General features: G+C 39.3%; 1 protein-coding gene across 20 annotated transcripts in view; it reads left to right on the top strand.

The window, feature by feature from the left end:
- Positions 1 to 20,854, top strand: part of LOC107219415 (kinesin-like protein unc-104) — a 44,644-nt gene that overhangs the window by 11,753 nt on the left and 12,037 nt on the right. For 7 of the 20 annotated variants that reach the window (XM_046746849.1, XM_046746853.1, XM_046746844.1 and 4 more), the window contains exons 1-14: positions 6,890 to 7,096; positions 10,418 to 10,568; positions 15,072 to 15,154; positions 15,401 to 15,479; positions 15,592 to 15,937; positions 16,059 to 16,314; positions 16,597 to 16,599; positions 16,702 to 16,859; positions 16,962 to 17,101; positions 17,651 to 17,689; positions 19,050 to 19,190; positions 19,305 to 19,751; positions 19,841 to 20,058; positions 20,160 to 20,277. In XM_046746849.1, the coding sequence (XP_046602805.1) occupies positions 10,469 to 10,568; positions 15,072 to 15,154; positions 15,401 to 15,479; positions 15,592 to 15,937; positions 16,059 to 16,314; positions 16,597 to 16,599; positions 16,702 to 16,859; positions 16,962 to 17,101; positions 17,651 to 17,689; positions 19,050 to 19,190; positions 19,305 to 19,751; positions 19,841 to 20,058; positions 20,160 to 20,277 (2,128 nt within the window). In that variant the 5' untranslated portion in view covers positions 6,890 to 7,096; positions 10,418 to 10,468. Of the gene's footprint in view, positions 1 to 6,888; positions 7,097 to 10,417; positions 10,569 to 15,071; positions 15,155 to 15,400; positions 15,480 to 15,591; positions 15,938 to 16,058; positions 16,315 to 16,596; positions 16,600 to 16,701; positions 16,860 to 16,961; positions 17,102 to 17,650; positions 17,690 to 19,049; positions 19,191 to 19,304; positions 19,752 to 19,840; positions 20,059 to 20,159; positions 20,278 to 20,854 lie in introns of those variants that run through there. The other 13 variants (XM_015657626.2, XM_015657621.2, XM_046746848.1 and 10 more) reach the window with 7 other exon arrangements.

Raw genomic sequence — 20,854 nt, 5'->3', positions numbered from 1 at the left:
CTAGTGATAAAAATACTCGAGTACAAACGAATCGTTCAATTTTCACTCTCATCATTCTCTTTCCATTTGCAATTGTACCATCCTGCCATGGCGCCTCTGAGACTGAGATCCTTACAGTCCTTCCGGCGAACGGTTTAGACTCTGTGGAAAGTTTCGTCCACGGTTATGTTATATACTTAGTCATCCGTGAAAGAGGTCTATCGTCAACACGATAATGCTCTCAACCACTGGACAAACTTTGCAGGAATCCTGTCATAACAGGTATTTGATGAGTGAATAAACCTTACGAAAGTAGAATCTATCTCACCTGTTTCAAAATTGTTATAAACAAATTCGTTTTAGGTACTTACGCGTTCCTACTTTTCTTACATGCTTTCAATGTATGTAGCAGAAGTATTCCCAACTCACTGAATAGGTATCTCAATCATTTTAATGCATATAATTTCTTTTTCACTTCTGGAGGTTAATTGAATACGTGAAGTTCATAAACCGAGAACATGTATGTAGGTTTAATCGGTACGATGTGCAGAGTTCGGGTACCATCCATTCATACATGTATCGACCTATTCGCCAGAATGTTGGCTACGTTACGTTTTCAATATTTTATGAATTGTCCTACACCGTGCGTCGTTTGGCAGTCCCAACTTCCAGTTGCCCCAGTTTTTTAAAAATTCATCCTGTTCCTGATGCGCCAAAGTATACTCGAACTATTTTTTACCTTGGAAATATTCACGCCCATTTACAAGGACATTCTTGACGTCGTCGCTGTCCATCTTAATGGCAGTATATCCTGTCGTCCTGGTATATTCAGAGAAATTGTTCAGTCGTCTTTGTACAGGTATATACATGCGTGCAAATGTATCGATCGTTTTGTGAAAAAGAGTAGGATATATTTTTTCCCGATGCGCAAAGGGCTACCAAGTCCTAGAACCTCTTTTTCGCGTTCTAAACTAGCTTTGGATACACGTGACGACGGCGGTTTGAGGTCAAAGAGCCATTATCCTTTTCATGGTTCGTGGATTGAGCGAGGTCAGGGTGTTGCGGATCATGCCATCATGGCCGCAGTGGGATCCACAAGGGGATTCTGCGTAGAAAACTGTCCACGCGGTGCGAGTATTGTCTGCATAATAAGAGCGAGTTGTTCCTGTGCAGCCATCCAGAAACTGTGGAGGCGGATTTTAACTCGTCGTTTAACGCTAAACATTTAATGGCTTCGGGGTTGTTCTGCGCGCCGCGGCGCGAGTATTCTTTGCAATAAAGCTTATGAATATTAATCGGATAAATAAAGGCTGGAATTGCGTTATACAAAAGCCGTGGAAGTTTTCACCCCCCGCAGTTTTTGACCCTCGCTTAACTCGTGATTCTCAATTCACTTGCTCATTCAATATATCGATCCTAGACCCGAACGGGTAGCGTATGTGTGTAGAATATGCATACACTCGCGTCTTTCTACGTGACCTTGTCTCCGGTGGCAACCTCGAACACAAAACGTCGAAGGCTTCGTTTAGCGCTCGCGTTTAGAGTCTGCCCTATTCGAGCTGCAGAGACTGAAAGAGAGAATTCGTATCACGCGAGAAAACGGCTCGTGCAGATCAAAGAGAACGGAAAGCTTGCGGATTGTACGGCGACACGTGTATCCTTGTAACAAAAATCGCTTTGACCCACGAATGCTGATGTCACGTCTGACCATTGCATCGTACATTTAATTAACTGGATGCAGAGAATCAAGGGGTCCAGCAGTTGTTGCAGTCAGTGACACGATTCCAGGATCACAGACATCGTGAAGTTAGTAACGTTAACGTGGCGAAACATCAGTGAAAAAATCATTATTGCGCAGTTTTATAATGACTTTCAAGGAGTTGGCTTTTGTAAAATATGAGTATATCTTATTTATCATGGTTTACTAAATTTCGGACATTCCTAACGGTGCGAAGTAACGATTTTTCCTCAACACGCGTCGTTACAGTAACGTCACTAAACTTCATCCTCAGGTTTTCTTCTTTGTTATTTGAATTCCAATTCAGGTAGATGGTCATTTTTTTTTTTTGCTTTAGATTCAACAACTTTTGCTAAATTTTGAATCGAAATTTCACTTTATAATCCCAAACTGAATACAAAATGAAATATATTACACAGAGGCAGAGAAAAGTTTTTGGACTATTTTGAAAGCTCCAAAATTGGATATCGTCCATCTTATACATATAAAACGTTTTTCCAGGCGTGTCACTTCTGCATGCTTCTCTCCCCTTCCCCTAGCCTTTCAACCCTGCAAATGAATTAGAACTACGCGTAAAACCGCCCACACGCCTGTGCCATGCTGTACGCATGATCTCATGTATTATTCTCTGCATACCTCGGGTACTTGTACATTTACGTATACGAGGAAAAATTTTACCCGTAAATCTGTTCGGTGTGATTATCAGAAAATCTCTTCCGTTGTACGGTTTTTATTACTACCCGATTGCATCACCATTTTTTTTGTTATCTCCTTCCGTGACAAGATCTTGTGCAGTAAATATGGCAGTTGCAAATTACTCGGTTGACATTTTTTGGCTTCCTTAAGTTTTCCAGCAGAGACAATTTTTTCTGTATCATTGTCGTTGGAGTTTGGCCGTATCCGGGTGCGGATGAAAACAGAAGTGTTGAGACGACAAAGCAACTTGGAGTGGGCGTTGCTTTCAACCGGCTAACAAACAACCCAGTCAAACAAGCCTTCAAACTACCGAACGCCCAAAGACCTCGTTTATAGACTGTAAAAATGACGAAGAATCTCCGAGCTTCGTTGTTGCTTCGTCGAGCTTAATCCTTTCTCTCAAATATCCGAATACTCACCTCCATTAACTTGGTACTCACTCGGCCACCGCCAGACGAAATCGACCAGTTCTTTGTGTCCGCATAAGTAGGGGGAAAAAAGTATAAAAAACTTTGTCGGCAACGATCCAACCAGTTTTCTTATTCAACATTCCGAGTTTTACATTCTGAGCACCAAATTCACTTGTTACACGCAATTCACGGTTCATTACGACTAGGCATCGTCATTGATGTCGGTCTGTCAATGAACTTCGTTCAAATGCATTCGAATACTTTTCCTTTGCTGGTTAACTGCGAAAGATTTCTTGATGAAACGTAGGAGGTCGTTAAAATCAGCAGAAATCTATGTTCAATTTAATTAAATCGAAATTCTCTAACAAACGTTGTATAGACGGGCGAATTAATCCTGAATGTATATGGTTCGATATACCCAATTCATACGATCTGGCGCCTACAGCGCTTGGAATTGTTTTCAACGAATATGAGACGGGGAAGAGTTCGAATGAGCAGAAATTCTCGCACACCTATGTATTTAATGAGAGCTTTGTGCAGGCGCATCGAGGCAAGCCCAATCCGCCTTGGCAGATAAATTTGGTGTAACCTTTCTCCAGGCTTTGTCGTCCTTAACTACCGCCGGCTACACGTTGCCTTAATTAATATCCGTGCCGTAACCATTGTTCGTAACTTACGCTTACTTCTGCTTCCCAAAATACCGAGACTCACCTTCTCTTTCACCTCTGAACTTCACGGATCAGCTTTATTCACCCCTTGTTATTTAACCCAGGGTCACGACCAAGTTTCCCAAACTTAGCCTTCAGAAGCTGAAGCGGTTTTATCCACGCCTATATGATTAGCTACTGTAAATGGGCAATCCGGACATTGGTACGTTTTCGAAATTGATTACAGGTTTGCTTGGCTCGACGACAGTCTCTCTGTACGTTTGCGGATCGACATCGTTGCATGCTTGCTTGCGATTTGATAGAGCCGGTGACGTCGCGTGGCAAGATTCCTGGCGCCAGAAAGCTTCGGTAACAGACAGTATTTCACAGTTTAAATTAAACTCACTCGGATCATACCGATGCGTGATAAGTTTCTGGTCTCGGTTCACTAACCCGAGGCTCGAGCCTTCGATTCAAGTTTCGTCCCATTTACTGCCAATTCGATGGGACTCGCTTGCTCGTTTCCATCTGCATTCCCTCCTACTAGACATGACCGTTCGATGTTCACTAGGCGTGAGATCCTCGGTCAAGGGTTTCAGGATTGTCTTTCGCGTTCACGGTTCATGTCACAACCAACATCCCTCTGTGACCCTAATACTAATCTTCCTGCCGCGTAAAATCCTCTGATTAAACAACTTCGTCTCCGTAAATTTGTTAAAATTCATGAAGTGATAATTGGAAGGAATTATACGCAGTCTCTGACGACGTATTTCAAGGAAGTCGATTCCCTGACATGTATAAAAGATCGATATTATTTCTTCCTTGAACCTCGAATTTAGAAAGTATAGAACTTTATTTTCGCCTATTTTTCATCGGTATCTAATCATTTCACTTCATTGTTTATACAGCGTGTACCGTTCCTTAATGACACCCTTATTTTTTATATTGCATGCTCGTAGCCACTAACAATGGATATTTGTCAACCACGTATACAGAGCTTTACGAAACAGCTAATTTGGTGTTATTTTCAAATATTGGTAAGCGAATATCGTATCGACATCGCTCTTCGGTTGAAACGAGAATATGTTGCAGGACCGTCAAATTTCTTCATTTTTACGACACCCATCCCGGACAATCACCGCTTGTAAAATTTACCCATCCGTATCATGTATATGAGAGGGATGGAAATGGACGGCCATTCGTTCGAGCCATTGCTCGCGTTTTCTTTCTCTCGGCAAATTGAAAATCCATTCTTTCTCGGCCAACCGAAGGACGTAAGTGAAGAGAAACAATTGGAATTAGGTTTACCACACACGCCGAACACCTTCCGCCACACCTGACAAAAATTTGGCAACAACTCGACTTCTGTAAGCTATCGTTATTCTTGTATAATGGAAAATTATTGAAGAAACCTGGCCTAGGAATCAACAATGGACGGCGAAAAAGCTTTCGACGAGTCGGGCTTTCACGTTTCGAGAACAATCTCACAACACACATTAGCAGTCGCCGACCACTTTTTAAGATTGAAGAAATTGCAGCGAAGCAGCCGAAAGCGAGCTTTTTCCTTGCGCATTTACTACGCATAACCGTATGTATAGGTAACGGGGTAGCGAATAGAGTTGAATATAAGTTGAGTTTAAAAACGATTTATAATATTCAACACGCAGTGGCTGAGCCTGTGCAGAAGAGTAAAGACCATTACTCAATGGCGAAACTTTGAATTATTAAACTCTATGTTCAGTCAATAAAAAATCTTGTTGAATCCCAAGGTTTTTTCTTCGCTCTGCGTTATAATTCAGCACCGATATTTTACGGTGTTCTGCACAGAGGTGAGATAAACACTTTTGGTCGTTTTATTTAGCCTAACCATAGAGTAACAGCTTTCAGTTAACAACTATCACAAATAAAAATGGAATATATCTCAAAATGGCATTCGTGATAACTTTAAAGAGCAACGATATCGAATGAAAGTTTTTCGTTCAAAAAGTCCAAGAGCTTTCTCGCTAGTCGCAGGTGCATCAGTCTTTCGCGTAATCGTTTCGTATTTTATTACACTTCTTCGGTAGGCGCTTTTTAAGGGCTTATTGTACATATATCCTGTTTATTACGACAAGTTTGAAACAAGATTCTGAATCAGACGTAGGTAACCTACTTACGTATTTTCAGCTATCAAATGTAACGAGCATCGATCATCTCGGATAATTTAGGCTTCACGCGAATGTTGAAAATGGTTTATGGACTACCGTAAAAGATTCCGAATGCTTTGACTAAATTTCTGAAATTTTCCCCTTTACGAACCAGATTCTGTATGCCAAGATACGTAGATTTCAGCTCGGAAATTTAACACGAAAACTGTGCCATGGTCACCCGCACTTAGCTGAGGCGCCTGGCAGCTCGAGTATTCGGTGAAATAAAATCTCATTCCGTTTAATTGACGACATTCCCGAGTAAGATCTGCAGATGTATTTCCGCGAGTAACGCTTTCAGGAAACCTGTGTAACCGACCCTCGCTGAATGACGGTGTCGAAAAATCATCGCCAACGCGGGTCGCGTGCCTCGATAGTCTCGGGCCCCAATCTGTCCATTGTATTAAAAAAGAGTAAGATAGACCCACTCCAATGAAGATAGTCGTTGAGACAAAGTGGAGTACTAATGTGTATATCGGCTCTCGGAGCAACAGCTACTTAGATTTTCACCCCGTGTCAAGGACAATCTGATATCGTCCTTTCTTTCAAAAAACTGAACTTCACACTGCCGAATGCGTTTAAATCTCCCCATTCGTCGAGGGCTGTTCAAGACGGTAAGAGAGAAAGAGAGGGAGTATGGCAAAAAAGAGCTGATGTACCCGCAGCTTTCGGTGCAATGCGACTCGTTGTGTTGTAGGTATAAAACCTGCACGCTGTGCGCGCAATCATCATCTATAATTCATACGGCTATTAGGTGCTAATGAACCATGCAAGGCCAGCTCGAGCCTGCCGGGTGAATTTCGATGTAACGGGCAACGGGCGATGAGGAATGGGGAACGGGTCGGTGTGCCCCGGGAGACTGGAACTCGCAAGGGCGACACACGAGAGAGCCCGTGAGGCCCCCTGCGCGACATGTGACGCGATTTCTATACGTTTTACTCATCCAGCCCGTTCTACGCCCCCGCACCCCACGGTGGCACTGGCTTCTTTATTGATTGCTTAAAGGAATTGGCCGGCGCCGCCCGCGCCGCATTGGTCGATCGTCTGCCGTGTGACGTCACGGGTATACCTCCCTCGCTATTGATTTTCGTCGGGAACAACCCTCCCATTGGACACCCGTCCCGGAAAAATGACCCACTAGACCAGTCACGTGACGGTTCGTCGAGGGCGTGCATGCGCCGCGGCCATATTCCCATTTCTAAGTCGAAAGCTCGCTGATGGTGGCGTAGCAGTCACTCGAAAGCTCGCATCCTGTCGCCGGGACACCGTTGTATAGTGTGGACATACAATAATGTCTGCGATTGTGGCTTCGTCCTGTTCAGTCGACGAAGCGTTTAATATATCGTGCTATTTGTGATTTTCGTATATACAGTGTGCTCGCAGGGAAATTATCACGCGTTGTTTTCCTAGGATTTTAACAACCTCTCGAAATTCACATCGGTGAGTGCCCTTGAGTTCGTCAAGTCAAGTCTTCGCTTCTAAATCTTTAGATCGATCGAGACCGACTATCGCAACTTTTACAAACATTGTTCCGAGCTCTCTTCTGCAGCGGATCAACCGTTTGTCTTTGAACTTTTTTTTACCCCGTTCTAATCAAGTAAGCCTTAGACTAATATTCATCCCTGTCACCATTCCGTGGTCACATACCGATGATATCGCAGGTACTTTTCGTCGCTGCTCGACGAACAGTTGAGACATCAGACGTGCAGCAAGCAAATACTTGTGTCCTCCCAAAGAAGATAATTTGATCGAAAATAATTCATCGTGGCAAATTCCAAATCGAATCAACAAAGGGAGGAAAAACTCTGGCTGAGTTTATAACTTTTTCACACTTCGTTGAATCTTGAAGTCGCGAATCGACACTTCTCTAAGACATTGAACGAGAAGTTTGGGCCGTTTCGAATCTACCTAAATAATTTCCCAAATAATCAAAATTGGGATTGTTACATCTCATTGTTAGTGGTAATTCGACTCTAGTCACTATGTTCTAATTCCAATTTGAGACGTTATTTTTTATTTTCATTTACCTTCTTCACCCCTCGGCAAACAGACTCGAGGAACCGAATATTTGAAATTCGCAGAAATCGATAATTTCTTCGGTTGACACCGCGAAAAATTTGCGTCACCGTACTCACGACAAGCCCATGTAATTGTTTATCCTTGAGATGACGTCACTGTCGTAGCAGACGGCCGTGTGCACCCCCCACCCATCAGCCGAAACAACTCCATGGTTTGCTGGTTCAACCCTAATTCATTTCGCCCACATAAACGGGGCATACATAAATACTTTCAGAGTTCGCCCGAGGTTCAGTAAATCAATCGCAGTCATCGAATTAACTGACATTCACTCCTTTCTGCCGAAAGTATAACGAATGACGGAGTGCCGTAGTGCTTTAATTATTCCGCTTGATTGGCTCACGTCTGAGACTTGCCGTGGGGTAAACCAACCGCTATTAACAACGTCAAACTATTCTTACACTCTTCGGTTCAATCCAACACGACACACCCATAGTCGAGTTTCCTTCGCTTGCCCACGCGAAAATTACCAGCAATTTCACCATTAGCGTAGATCAATCCGAGAAATCGACCGTACATCCTGCGCCGTAATGTGAGTTAGCTTTAATCAGTTACATTTGGCTACCGAATTCGCACGCAACCATTTCAATCTTCGCACTGACGCAAGCTCGATAATACGCTCGCTGTCTTATTCTACACGAACTTGATGTATCCACAGCATTAACCCGCCGGTCTATTTCGTCGACTTTGGTCTTCACGGGAAATTGAATTCTACGGGGCGAGTGTAGAATGCAGTAAAAATCCACCGTTATGCGTGATCGTCGGCCTTCTACCCATAACGCGTAAAATCTTTTTATATTTAGGTCGGAAACGGAAAAATCAGCTATAGCATATGAAGAAATAGCGAATGTACAAAATTCAGCGACTCTGATCTTGTTGTCAATATCTCTTGGCGAGGACGGGAGGGTAAGATGACTCATCGCCGACCTCGGAGTATCTAGTTACCAAGCCAAGTTTTCCATTTCCTCCAGAAGATTCCTCTAGTGCTTAAGAACTGAGAGCTCAAACGCCGCGTGTGTGCTTACTACGTATATATATGTACCCGATACGTGACCAATCGAATTGTATCGTTTAGCGGGTGAAAGAGTGTACCAGCTTTTACGAAATGAAGGGAAATAAGTGAACGAAAAATAGTCGCAGATTATCCGTATCGGCTTTAAATGCGAATTCCACGCGGGAACGGGCTTCCCCGTGGATTGTGTAAGCAAGACACAGGGGGATCCCCGTAGAGACGCCGTTTCCTGGAGTTTTCCAATTTTGGCTGCACGCCAGTCTGAATCTACCAACATATCTCTGTATACAGGTCTTGGTCCGATGGGAAATGCAAGAGCGGTGTTTTGCGGTGAATTCGAATTTTAAATTAACCCATTATCGAAGAGAAGAGTGAACCAATGCAGATGCAGATGTTGATCCGTATTTTTTCATTCTTTTCCTTTTTTTTTTTTGTTTCTACGGCAATATAATCCAGCTTGATAGCTTGTATATTTGCGAATTTGAGAGTCGATTGTTATTTGGATGTTCAACGTCGTCCAGAACATCCATGAAACATGTTTTATCGCAAACTTTTATACTCTATATATTATTAGGAATTTAGGGCGACAAGAGGGACGATCGCATCCATCAACTTAATCACTTTTTGATAACTCTTCTTCGAATGTCTGTATATATATACTCGTAAAATGTATAATATTTTTACGAAATATTACATGTCGTGGACAATGTTCTTCATTATCAAATAAAAATCATAAACTCTTGACGCCGTGGATATAACTTACGTGCAGTTCAATTGGTTACTAATCAAGAAATCGTATAAAAATTGGTGATTCTGATCAATCTTTACTATCTTGGAATAATTATTATCTCGCTTCTTCGAACGGTATATCTCAAAGAATATAAGTATTACGCTTGAAAAAATAAGAAAATTTATATCATTTGTAATGGCCTGCAAACCTTGCTGAGATTCTTAAGTTGAATCGAGGCTCCGATTAAGACGCACCTATGTTTACGAAATCTTTTATCAAGATATTTCCTTCGCTGAGATCATTTTCTCAATTTGTTCAGAACGAATGCCAGCATGACTCTTAATTATCGTTTATATGGTATATAATTTGCATAAAATTCAACACGTTCCCGCGATAAGCAATCCCAAATCACAATTCGGTTCTAGTTATAATTATCCAAAAGAGCCGCTCATCTCCCGTGTCCAGTTTAATTTTACGCAGGCAATTATGCGGCTAAACGTTCACCAGAGGGGATGATTTTGTAACAACTGTTGGCTACGTGACTTTGATAGCCTAATGGCACCAGATGTCGCGTTACGTCTCTCGAGGGAGCAAGTCCCAAATAGAGTCTGAATTCATAACTCAGTATAAACTTTAATAATTCAAAATTTATCGGTAATCTTGCTAATAATACTATAGAGCTTCGTTTCACTGTCACCTAGAATCGAATCATCGTCGAACATGATGTAGTTTAATTTCTTCCGGTCAGACTTTATTCGGATAAAATATAACAGAGCGCTTGAATCGTTAATGGCTCATCCTGAAATAATCTTGCAGATATTTACTTGTGCATGTCATAAACGAATCCATCGTAGTTTGTCGTTGATCTTCACGATCAAGCATAACTCGCATCCGAAGTTGCAGATTATTCACAAATTCATAAAAATGTTTCATTGTGTTTCAGAGATCCGTTTCACGATCACTGCATAAAAGGTAACTGAACAAGAGGCGGAAAATGTCGTCGGTGAAGGTGGCGGTGCGGGTGCGGCCCTTCAATAACCGTGAATTATCCCGAGAAGCTCAATGCATCATCGATATGGTCGGCAATACGACGTGTAAGTGTTATTACATTTATTCTATCATCGCTTGATCTGTCAATACATACCTGCCTCTCTGCAAAAACTTGATATTCATAGAGAAGAGAAATCGGTGGCGATTAGATGTCGCTAGAAATGTCTGGAAATCCCGATTCTCGTGAACGCCGCTATTTATCGGAGCCCTGGGATTCGCAATAATCGTGCGTCGTTGTCGATAATACCTTTCCGTTCTGACGTAATGTCATCGCTTCCGGCTATTCGACCATTCCTTCATATTTATCATTTGAATGGGACAGTGCAACACTTTGGCAATTTTAATAATTCTTCCATATATTCTAGGATTTTCTCACCACGTATTGTGTTAACGCTTTCAGTCACACATTTTTCAACTCAATATGTTGGCCTGAATTTTCTTACTCGAGGGTTTTGGGGTAGCTGATCGCGAATCTGAAGTCGGAATTTTATCATGTCTAAGTCGAAGATGGCAGATCCGATATGGCGGATGTAAAATAGAAAAAAGCATCAAAATTCGATCATTCTGACTGAATCTTGTTACTCGGGGGGTTTTGGGGTTATACGAAGTAACAGAGATCATTTAAAGTTTTAAATAAACTGTGATAAGGCTAGGACATGGAAATTTTTTAGGTGGGACGCTGAGCATCCTATTGTGACTGAAAGGGTTAATGATAAACTGTAGAAAAAAAGAAGCTTTCTCATTGAAAGCTCCGCGTGATATACATACCTGTGTAGTAATATATTCAGCTCGTCGATAAACTCTAATTCCTGTAGATCTCAAGTCCTATTCGTTTCTTGTCGTTTTCCTTATCATTATCGTCGAAGCGTTTTTCCAATTCATAAATTTCTTGACGCGCCGCATCGCGGCTAGATATTATCTGTATATTAGAAAAAAGCTTGTAACGTTGTTTTCTCCACTTATGCGAAACACGTTTTCTTCTTCGCAAGTGTTACTTTATTGGGGGAGGGTAGTGCCACGAGACACGGAGAGACGGAAAAACATAAAGACGGACAGCTTCTCGAGCTACAGGATCAATACGTGCTAGGCCATGCCAGTCAGCCGCTGATTGTTGGAGTGTTTCGCCTTTCGATTCATCTTCGTCGTTGCTTGTCTACGTTATTTTTCCATGACCTAGCATTTGTCTGATTTGTATCTACGTTGCGTTTTCGCATATTGTTAGTTCGGGGTAATTTCCCGTATTATTCCCCAACTGAGTTTACCAGGAAACCTGCAGCAGTATACGGTGCAGTTTTTATTCCTGAAATTGCATATTTCGTACACGCATGTTGAATTGTACTTGCAACGCCACTCGAGGGAAAACTGTAATTTTTGCCGTTCACAAAACAAGGCAACTATTATTCCACGTATCTATAAAACCACCACGATCAATACTTCCTTCGTTGCTCATGGTTTCCTCCTCTTATACGTGTACGATATTGATCATTGCATTCAGTTTCTTGACAAGCAAAGTTGTGCTGTGATAATTTTATAATTCACGTCTCATAAAAATTCTTTGAATAATTAATCACCGCTTCGAAATCCTACAATCTTACATCTCAAGCAAGTAATGAAACTCTTATACTTTCTTTCATCGCCTATAAACGTACACGCAGTGATTTCAATTAAACTTTACCATATTGCGACATATTTATTACGACATATAGTCAATATTCGCTTGTCAGTGGGCATTGAAATGAAATATGTCGTGATTGGCAGAAGAATGTTATATTTCGTTTACTTCGCCCATGTGATGATCATTGTCATGTAGGAAACAATGCGGTGCGTTCATTGATCCGTCCATAGTTAGTCGCAGTGAATTCACGATCTGAATTTCCATCTCCGTGCTCGGCTGGCTTGGCTATGCTGACAAGCGAAAACTGACGGATTATTGTCCTTCTGCAAGCCATTATAACAATGCAGCTCAACCCGTTCATTTCCTCTTTTTCACTGCCGCGTATTTCCGCTCGCCTTGCAAATCGTATGGCGGATGTAAAATTCGAAGCGACCTCTTTCCTGGATGAATATTCATTTTGAAGCGCGGAGTGCTGCACAATTTTAAATTCCCTTCAGTCGGCGATTTCAGTAAACATTATTGGAATGCTGTTATTCCGCCTCTCAAAAACCGGTAATTGTTGTCTGGCTGCGTAACGCGAGCTGGAAGATCCGCACGTTTGATTTTCGATATTGCACTCGATTTCCGGCCAGGACAGGTTCCCCCAATTTCCGGAATGACGTGCCTGCGCCACAATTGCGTCGATCAACCCCGAGGAAATTGCAAGCTGATTAGAAATCTCGACTCGTATAACCAACTAATGTCCCTCTAGAATTGTGTGGATGATGAATATTTTCGCTGTGCTACGAATATATAGAACAGACAGATGATTTCCTTTGACGGGAATCGAGTCTCCGTGCAGGAAACAGCCATCGGATTTTTCAATTCGACAATTCCACGAGATCGGGAAACACGTAATGTTCTACAGAATCAAATTATATAGCATGTGATTTTTGTTCGGCCGATGAAACGTGCTGTGGACTTGTTGCAGAATTTTCGATACCTGATCCGTTTAATTTTCCAATACCGAGTTGTTGATTGGATCTAACCAAATTTTCAATTTCCAATACGGGATGCGTATCGGGTTTTTCGGGATTCGTATAAAAGAATTAATTGCCAGACAGATAAATCCGTGAACAACTACGAGCGGATTCCAATTATTCGGCAAACCACAATTGATTTATTGAAATTAAATTTTCAGTCGATTTAAACACTGGACGTGATCGCATTCGAACATTTCATCGTGTGGCTGTTAAATTTTTATTACTTATTTACTGTCGTCAGGATGATAGATGAAAAAATTTACAGTAAAATGTATATGAATAATGATAATGATAATCAATAAAGAGAATTAACGGAAATCAAATATCATAAATGAAGTCTATACGTCGTCGCTACCAATTTTACTAATCGAATACGCTGATTGAAGCCTCAATCACGTGATATATTGCATCCAGGCTACGTATCACATAACTGAAATTTTTCGAAGGTTTTTATTGCAGCCTTCTAACTACTAACTCAATGGCGCTAATTTCGTTTGACCTGTCCGATTCTGTAACTAACTCTGCTTCTCTTCGATGCTTTGAGCACGATATCTCACTGATACACGGAATCCCGCTGATAACAGTAATCAAGAAGCAAAAAAAAATTTACCGTCTGCAGATCTACTGATTAACGGGACGTGAAAAACCGAAATTACATAGAATTTCTATAAGTAAATCACAGCGTAAGAATAATCTTGGTTCTTGTTAGGAGTCTGCGGTTATTCTTCCACCGTTTCAAATATATAATGTAATTGATCACGTTTGTTAATTCAATCTTAAGGATCTTTTCATACTTTGTATATGCGGAAATCTTGCATTTAAATGTTTTCATCATCCTAACGTTTCCAACGGCATCGTCGTCCTTTGTGCATCGCTGAACGAGACTGAAACATCGATGTTATTATTCGAGATTTCATTATACGTCGTTCAAACCTTGGATTCTCTTGCGCAACGCTTCTTTGTACAATAAGACTGAAAGCTATAACGAAATAACTGCCAAGCGAGTGTAAATAAAGGAGTTTTGTGTACCATTACTGCTTGGCGATCCGCCCCGTCCGCCATACTGCTTTTTAACCCCCCCCCAAGCTTGTCGGTATTTTGCGAAACCCATTCGCATCTCAGCTTATTGTTAGAGTGATCCCGCGTCTGACCGTTCACAGCGCTCGCTACTTCAAGTCCGTCTGATCGTAACGCGGCTCTACTACTAGATTGCGGCTGAACACGATTACTCTACCACTTACTACTCGTCTGATCGAGCGCGGCTCCATCACTAAGAACTTGTGTCAGACCCATACTTTTCTCACTACTCATCTTGACGAGGATTTATTGTTCCATGTAATACGATGCTGCGATTAGCTGGATCGATTCTTTGTTTTTTTTCTTATTTTTTTTATTTTTCCAATGAATGGAAGAAGCCAAGAAACTTCTATGTTAACTACGTTTGTCTTTCTGTAGAAGACCAAAGTATATCGCATCGTTTTCATTCGCATGAAAACATCAAAGCATTGTTTTGTACACACCTGTGTTATACGTATACATACCGTCATATGGGATTAAGAACCTCATCGATCCGTTAGCCCAACTCCGCTGCTTTCTATGCAGATACTAAGTATACAACGGGTTTGTACGCTTACTAAATAAAGAGCGCACGAATTATTTTAGCATAATTGATATTTACAAAGGTACGCGCTCTGTAAATTAGCTTAAACGTAACGTAATTTCGTTTCTGTATACGTCGCGTAACGGTCGCCCTTAAATTTGGTAATCCGAATGAAGTAATAAATACTGCAATGTTATGTATATTGAAACTTTCATGTCAGACTGTCAAGTTTTCATTTGATAAAAATCATGTATACATATATGTAAATATTCACTTGATTTTAATTTTCTTCATTTCTCTTTCTCTACAGCCATTATAAATCCGAAGGCACCACCCGGTACCAAAGATGCTATCAAAAGCTTCAATTACGATTACTCCTATTTTTCTATGGACGTGAGTAATAATTACACACCAAATATTTATATATAATATTTTAAATTCCAGCAGCGAAACTGTACCCCAACAATTTTCCGATAGTTTATTGGTGCTCCTTTTTTAACGTTTTTGGTTTATTCCTTAAAAGTCATGTCAGATTTTTTCTCGTAATAAAGCAAATATCGATACAATATTTGTATGATTATCGTATTATTTTAATTGTAGAAATATACGATAGATTGTTTTCTTCTTTTGGAATTACAGCCGAACGATGAAAACTACTCGTCACAAATAATGGTATATAAGGATATTGGAGAGGAGATGTTGCAGCATGCATTCGAGGGTGAGAACCACGTTTTCTCGCATACGAATTACTGTTATAATTTGAATATTGAATATGAGAATAATTAAGTACCAGGGATGTGGATGTATAATATTTCCATTTGCCCTTCTAGGATACAACGTGTGTATCTTTGCTTATGGTCAAACTGGCGCGGGAAAATCCTACACGATGATGGGGAAGCAAGAAGAGGGCCAGGAAGGAATTATTCCACAAATATGTGACGATCTGTTCAGAAAAATCAGCAGAAATTCAAGTGATCACCTCAAATACTCCGTTGAAGTGAGCTACATGGAAATATATTGCGAACGAGTGCGTGACTTGCTTAATCCTAAAAACAAAGGAAATTTACGTGTCAGAGAACATCCACTCTTGGGTCCTTATGTTGAAGATTTATCTAAGTTAGCAGTGATGTCTTATCAAGATATTCATGACCTTATTGACGAAGGCAATAAAGCCAGGTTTGTTATTGATTGTTATTACAGAAAATCTTTTTTTTTTGTGTTTATATAGTAATTTTTACTCTCTCAAATTTCAAGTAGATCATGTTTACGAAATTTTTTGTATTCTGCCGTTCTACAGAACCGTTGCGGCAACAAACATGAACGAAACATCCAGCAGATCCCACGCAGTGTTCACAATATTTTTTACACAACAAAGACACGATAGTACAACAGATTTAATCACAGAGAAAGTCAGCAAAATTTCACTGGTTGACTTGGCTGGCTCTGAAAGAGCAGATTCTACCGGTGCAAAAGGCACAAGGCTCAAAGAAGGTGCCAATATCAATAAAAGTTTGACTACTCTGGGAAAAGTTATCAGTGCATTAGCTGAAATTGTGAGTACTTGCCATTTAATCTGTTACATGTATGTCTAATACTACAGTGTACAAAACTTAGTTTACTCCAAAGTTTCCGAAAATCTGTACTAGATTTTTCGATCCAATAACTAAGAGTGAATCCAAGATTTTTTTCGGAAAGGTTTGTTTTTGTTATCTCTTTACCTCTTCAAAAAGGGGTCTGTACTTGTAGATTAGGAAAAAAATATTTTTCATTGCATAAGTGACATGCAGCATTAACGATTTGACTTATTTTACAATCTGATCACATTGGATTTTCAGGCGGTAAGTCTGCGAAATGAAATTTCATCATACAATCAGTATTCTTGAATTGAGTAATCTTTTACTATCAAGCCTAATACGTATGAATTGGAAATTAAATTTTAGGCAACGAAGAAGAAGAAGAAAGCAGACTTTATTCCATACAGAGATTCGGTTTTGACATGGTTACTCCGTGAAAATCTTGGTGGAAATTCTAAGACCGCTATGATTGCAGCTGTTAGCCCAGCCGACATTAATTACGATGAAACTCTTTCCACATTGAGGTAATGATTACTGGATTCTAGTACCTTTAACAAGAATTTTCAAAAGACTATAATTATTCTGTGATAGCAAGTTAAATGTATAATTCGCTTTATTTTTTGTAGATATGCAGACAGAGCAAAACAGATTGTCTGCAAAGCTGTTGTCAATGAGGATGCTAATGCTAAGCTTATTAGAGAATTGAAAGAAGAAATTCAGAAGCTGCGAGAGCTTCTGAAACAGGAGGGCATCGACGTACAAGAAGGTAAATTGATTAATAATTTTCTCTGATAGATTCATGAATCCTCTAGTGTACATACTGCTCTACTAACAAGATTCTTCAATTGGAAGTAAAGATATGGTAAAAGAAAAGTAATGACGAAATTCATTCATTTACTTTACAGCATTGCTATTCTTCTCCTTGAACATATGTATATGAAGTACCGCTTTCCCTTCAAACCAATAACATTGATTGACTTTTTATTTCATTACTAAATCTATAATTATTGGACATAATAAGAACTCAAATTTCACACGACATCCGAAGTTACGTATAAAAAATAAAACAATGGATTGATGCAATCTTCTAAAAAATTTTTACTGTTGTATCTAATAGTCAGCACTCTTCTTGATAAGTGGCACATAATTTATATTTAACATATTTCAATGCATTTTCGTTCGATACATTTGCTTCCAGTTGAACTCCTAAAATTTCTGTATCATAATTAAGATCAGACTTTCAATTAATCCCTCCAAGAGGTAGGCACGCCATAACATAGTGTTATTTTGTTTGTCCCTTTTGTGCTCGACGTAGGGCCAGATGGTAAAGTCACTTATGAAAAGAAAGAACCTAGTAAGTAACCCAATAACCACATCCGATCACCTTCCGCCTGAGTCAGCTTTCACAGCCAAGCTACATTCTCGTGTTCTGACTGCTTCGGCTGCATCTTACATTTGTTTGTAAAACAAACTTTTATTTCATTCCAATATCGTAAAATCCAGATTGTAAACAATCCATAGCTAAAAGCTGTTGAGACGAACGCCCTTTACTGCCTGTATAGAAAAGTTCAAATCAAGTATTCCAACTATTTAGTAATATAGGAATTCTTCCGCTCATAAGTAATCACCTTACAATTATGATTTGCATTGCACATAAATTTAAAACGTGTTGAAGAATCAAGGAAAAATTTGAAAAACCTTGATAGTTGTAATGAAATCATATGGTTTGACAGTAGGTATTCTTTACAGGTAACATCAATTCCTTGCCCTCAGAATATACAGAAAGTTTATTTTTCTATTATCATACTAATTTTTTCATTCTGTATGTCTGTCTTACATATCATCTTGTTTACTTACATTTTGAAATGAAATTAGACTATTTCTTTGGGCACCTCGTAGAGACGTTGGAACATCATGATTACCTCCCACGAATACTGGTAATGTCGATTACTAGTGATTGATGGTAATCGGAAAAAAACTGTAAAAAGAACATTTCATTTAGAACTCATAGCGATTTTGCATATGCTTTAGCTTAGCCCAACTTCTGTCTCATGTTAAGTGTCTGCCTTTTGTCCCTTTATAAAAAATTGAGATCAAATTGCTTTACTCCCACTAAAACATTGCATGGCAGATTTTTAATGCACTATGCCAATCAAATTGGTTAGTGTTGTGGATGTTTCACACCGGGCACTATCATGTTATCTGTAGATTCATAGGATTGATAAAAAATGATGTGACAGGATTATTTGTATATACAGTTCTCGGTTTGAAATTGCCCTTATAGGCTTTCAGTGTTTTGTAATCAGTGGTATCAACTCCAAGTCTACATAACTAATTAAATTTAAAATGACTGCATCTTCGTTGCTTTTACAGTGAAACACACAGTATTCAGACATTGTAATACATACACAGAATATTTCATCTTCAATGAAACTTTTTAAACATTCATAATTCATTGATTGCGAACCGGAGATATCCAAAGATTACATATGTAAACTTGAAGCATTTCAGCATGCAGATATGGAATACACATAAGCGGAGAATCCAGTATTAATGATGAGTTGTGAATAGTTTGTGTAATTATATCAATAACAATTGATGTTGATGTTCAAAACCTCTGAGAAGTTGATACCAGTGTATTACTTACTAATGATATAAACCGTACTTTATTGTTAGGAATATTATCATTTCTGTAAAATCGTTTCTGTGCTTAGGAGATGAACCACAAACGATGAAAACTTCTAAAAGAGAGGACGATATTAAAGAAACAAGACAACGAGTGCCATCACATCCCGCATCTGCCATTGCCGAAGAGGCTGTTGACCAGCTACAAGCTAGTGAGAAACTTATAGCTGGTAAGTTATATACTTCTATAAGCTCTGAATTTACACTTATCTGAATATATTATATAGGTAATATGATGAGAAGTTGATGTCAATATTGTTTTAATTTTTGTTCTATAAAATCAGAATTGAATGAGACTTGGGAGGATAAATTGAAAAGAACAGAATCAATACGTCTACAAAGAGAAGCTGTGTTTGCTGAAATGGGTGTAGCCGTAAAAGAAGATGGCATGACCGTTGGTGTATTTTCACCAAAAAAGACACCGCATTTAGTAAATCTCAATGAAGATCCATTCATGTCCGAGTGTCTCATTTACTACATTAAAGATGGCTTCACAAGAATTGGTTCTGCCGAAGCAAATATCCCACAGGATATACAACTTTGTGGACCACATATTTTGAGTGAACATTGTGTATTTGAGAATCACGAGGGTATTATCACATTGATGCCAAAGAAAGGAGCACTAATATACGTCAATGGCCGCGAGATCACAGAGCCAATCGTTCTCAAAACTGGATCTCGAGTAATCTTGGGCAAGAATCACGTGTTTAGATTCAACCACCCTGATCAAGGTATTGTTTTTTTTTTTATGATGTCGATGATAATTTCAATTTATTTCTGCTTGATTCTTTTCAATACAATATTCACGAATTCATCAAAGTGCGTTCGTTCAAAGTGCGGGAGCGGCGTGAGAAAAGTTCACCAGCTGAAACACCCGGCAATGGTGAAACTGTGGATTGGAATTTCGCACAGATTGAACTGCTTGAGAAACAAGGTATTGACTTGAAAGCTGAGATGGAAAAGAGACTATTAGTCCTTGAGGAACAATTCCGCAAGGAGAAAGAAGAAGCAGATCAGCTCTTTGAGGAACAAAGGAAGGTGTGTTTTACAGAATAATCTACAAAGTTAGACTTGAATATATTTCATGAAGTAACAAAAAATTAACTGACGATACCTATTTTTTTCGAACCAATCGACAGAATTACGAGGCTCGAATTGATGCTCTACAAAAGCAGGTTGAAGAGCAGAGCATGACAATGTCTATGTACAGTAGTTACACACCAGAAGATTTCAATAACATTGAAGAAGATATCTTTGGTGAGTATAACATTATTATCAAAATTTTAATCACGATAATCAATTAATAATGAGTTGATGAGTGAAATCAAAGATTAGGTAAAAAAAAAAGACCGCTGAAATTTATTTTGCTTACGATCACCGAAATTTAGGTTACTATGTACGACATTTTACACGGGATAATCATAGAGTTTAAGTGCTGAAGAATTTACAAGATTCACAGATTAGTTGCCCTATTTCTAAATATTCTTAATAATTTATTTCTTGAAACGTGCTCGCAAACTTTCTTTATTGGAATAATCTTTTAAATTGCATGATTACCAGTAATGTGTAGTTGAATCCTAGCAAATTCTCTTTATTAAAAATATGTAACAAAAATTAAAAACCCTATACGTATGAAGCATGACTTAGTTCCTTGCATATATCATACCCTGATAGGTAAAGCCCAAAGATCTGATTGTGAAATTGCATTATTTGTATTCAGTTTGAAATTTCAATTCCATTCAATTTTATCCACATATTCATTTCATAAACTTAGTTCACGTGAGTCATGTTCAGAATTTTAACATATCTTTTAATCATGCCTTGCTTTCATTTT

This window comes from Neodiprion lecontei, chromosome 1, assembly GCF_021901455.1.
Source record: "Neodiprion lecontei isolate iyNeoLeco1 chromosome 1, iyNeoLeco1.1, whole genome shotgun sequence".
Taxonomy (NCBI): Eukaryota; Metazoa; Arthropoda; class Insecta; order Hymenoptera; family Diprionidae; genus Neodiprion; species Neodiprion lecontei.
The sequence above is the reverse complement of the archived record's forward strand: the minus strand, read 5'-3'. Positions and strand labels throughout refer to the sequence as shown.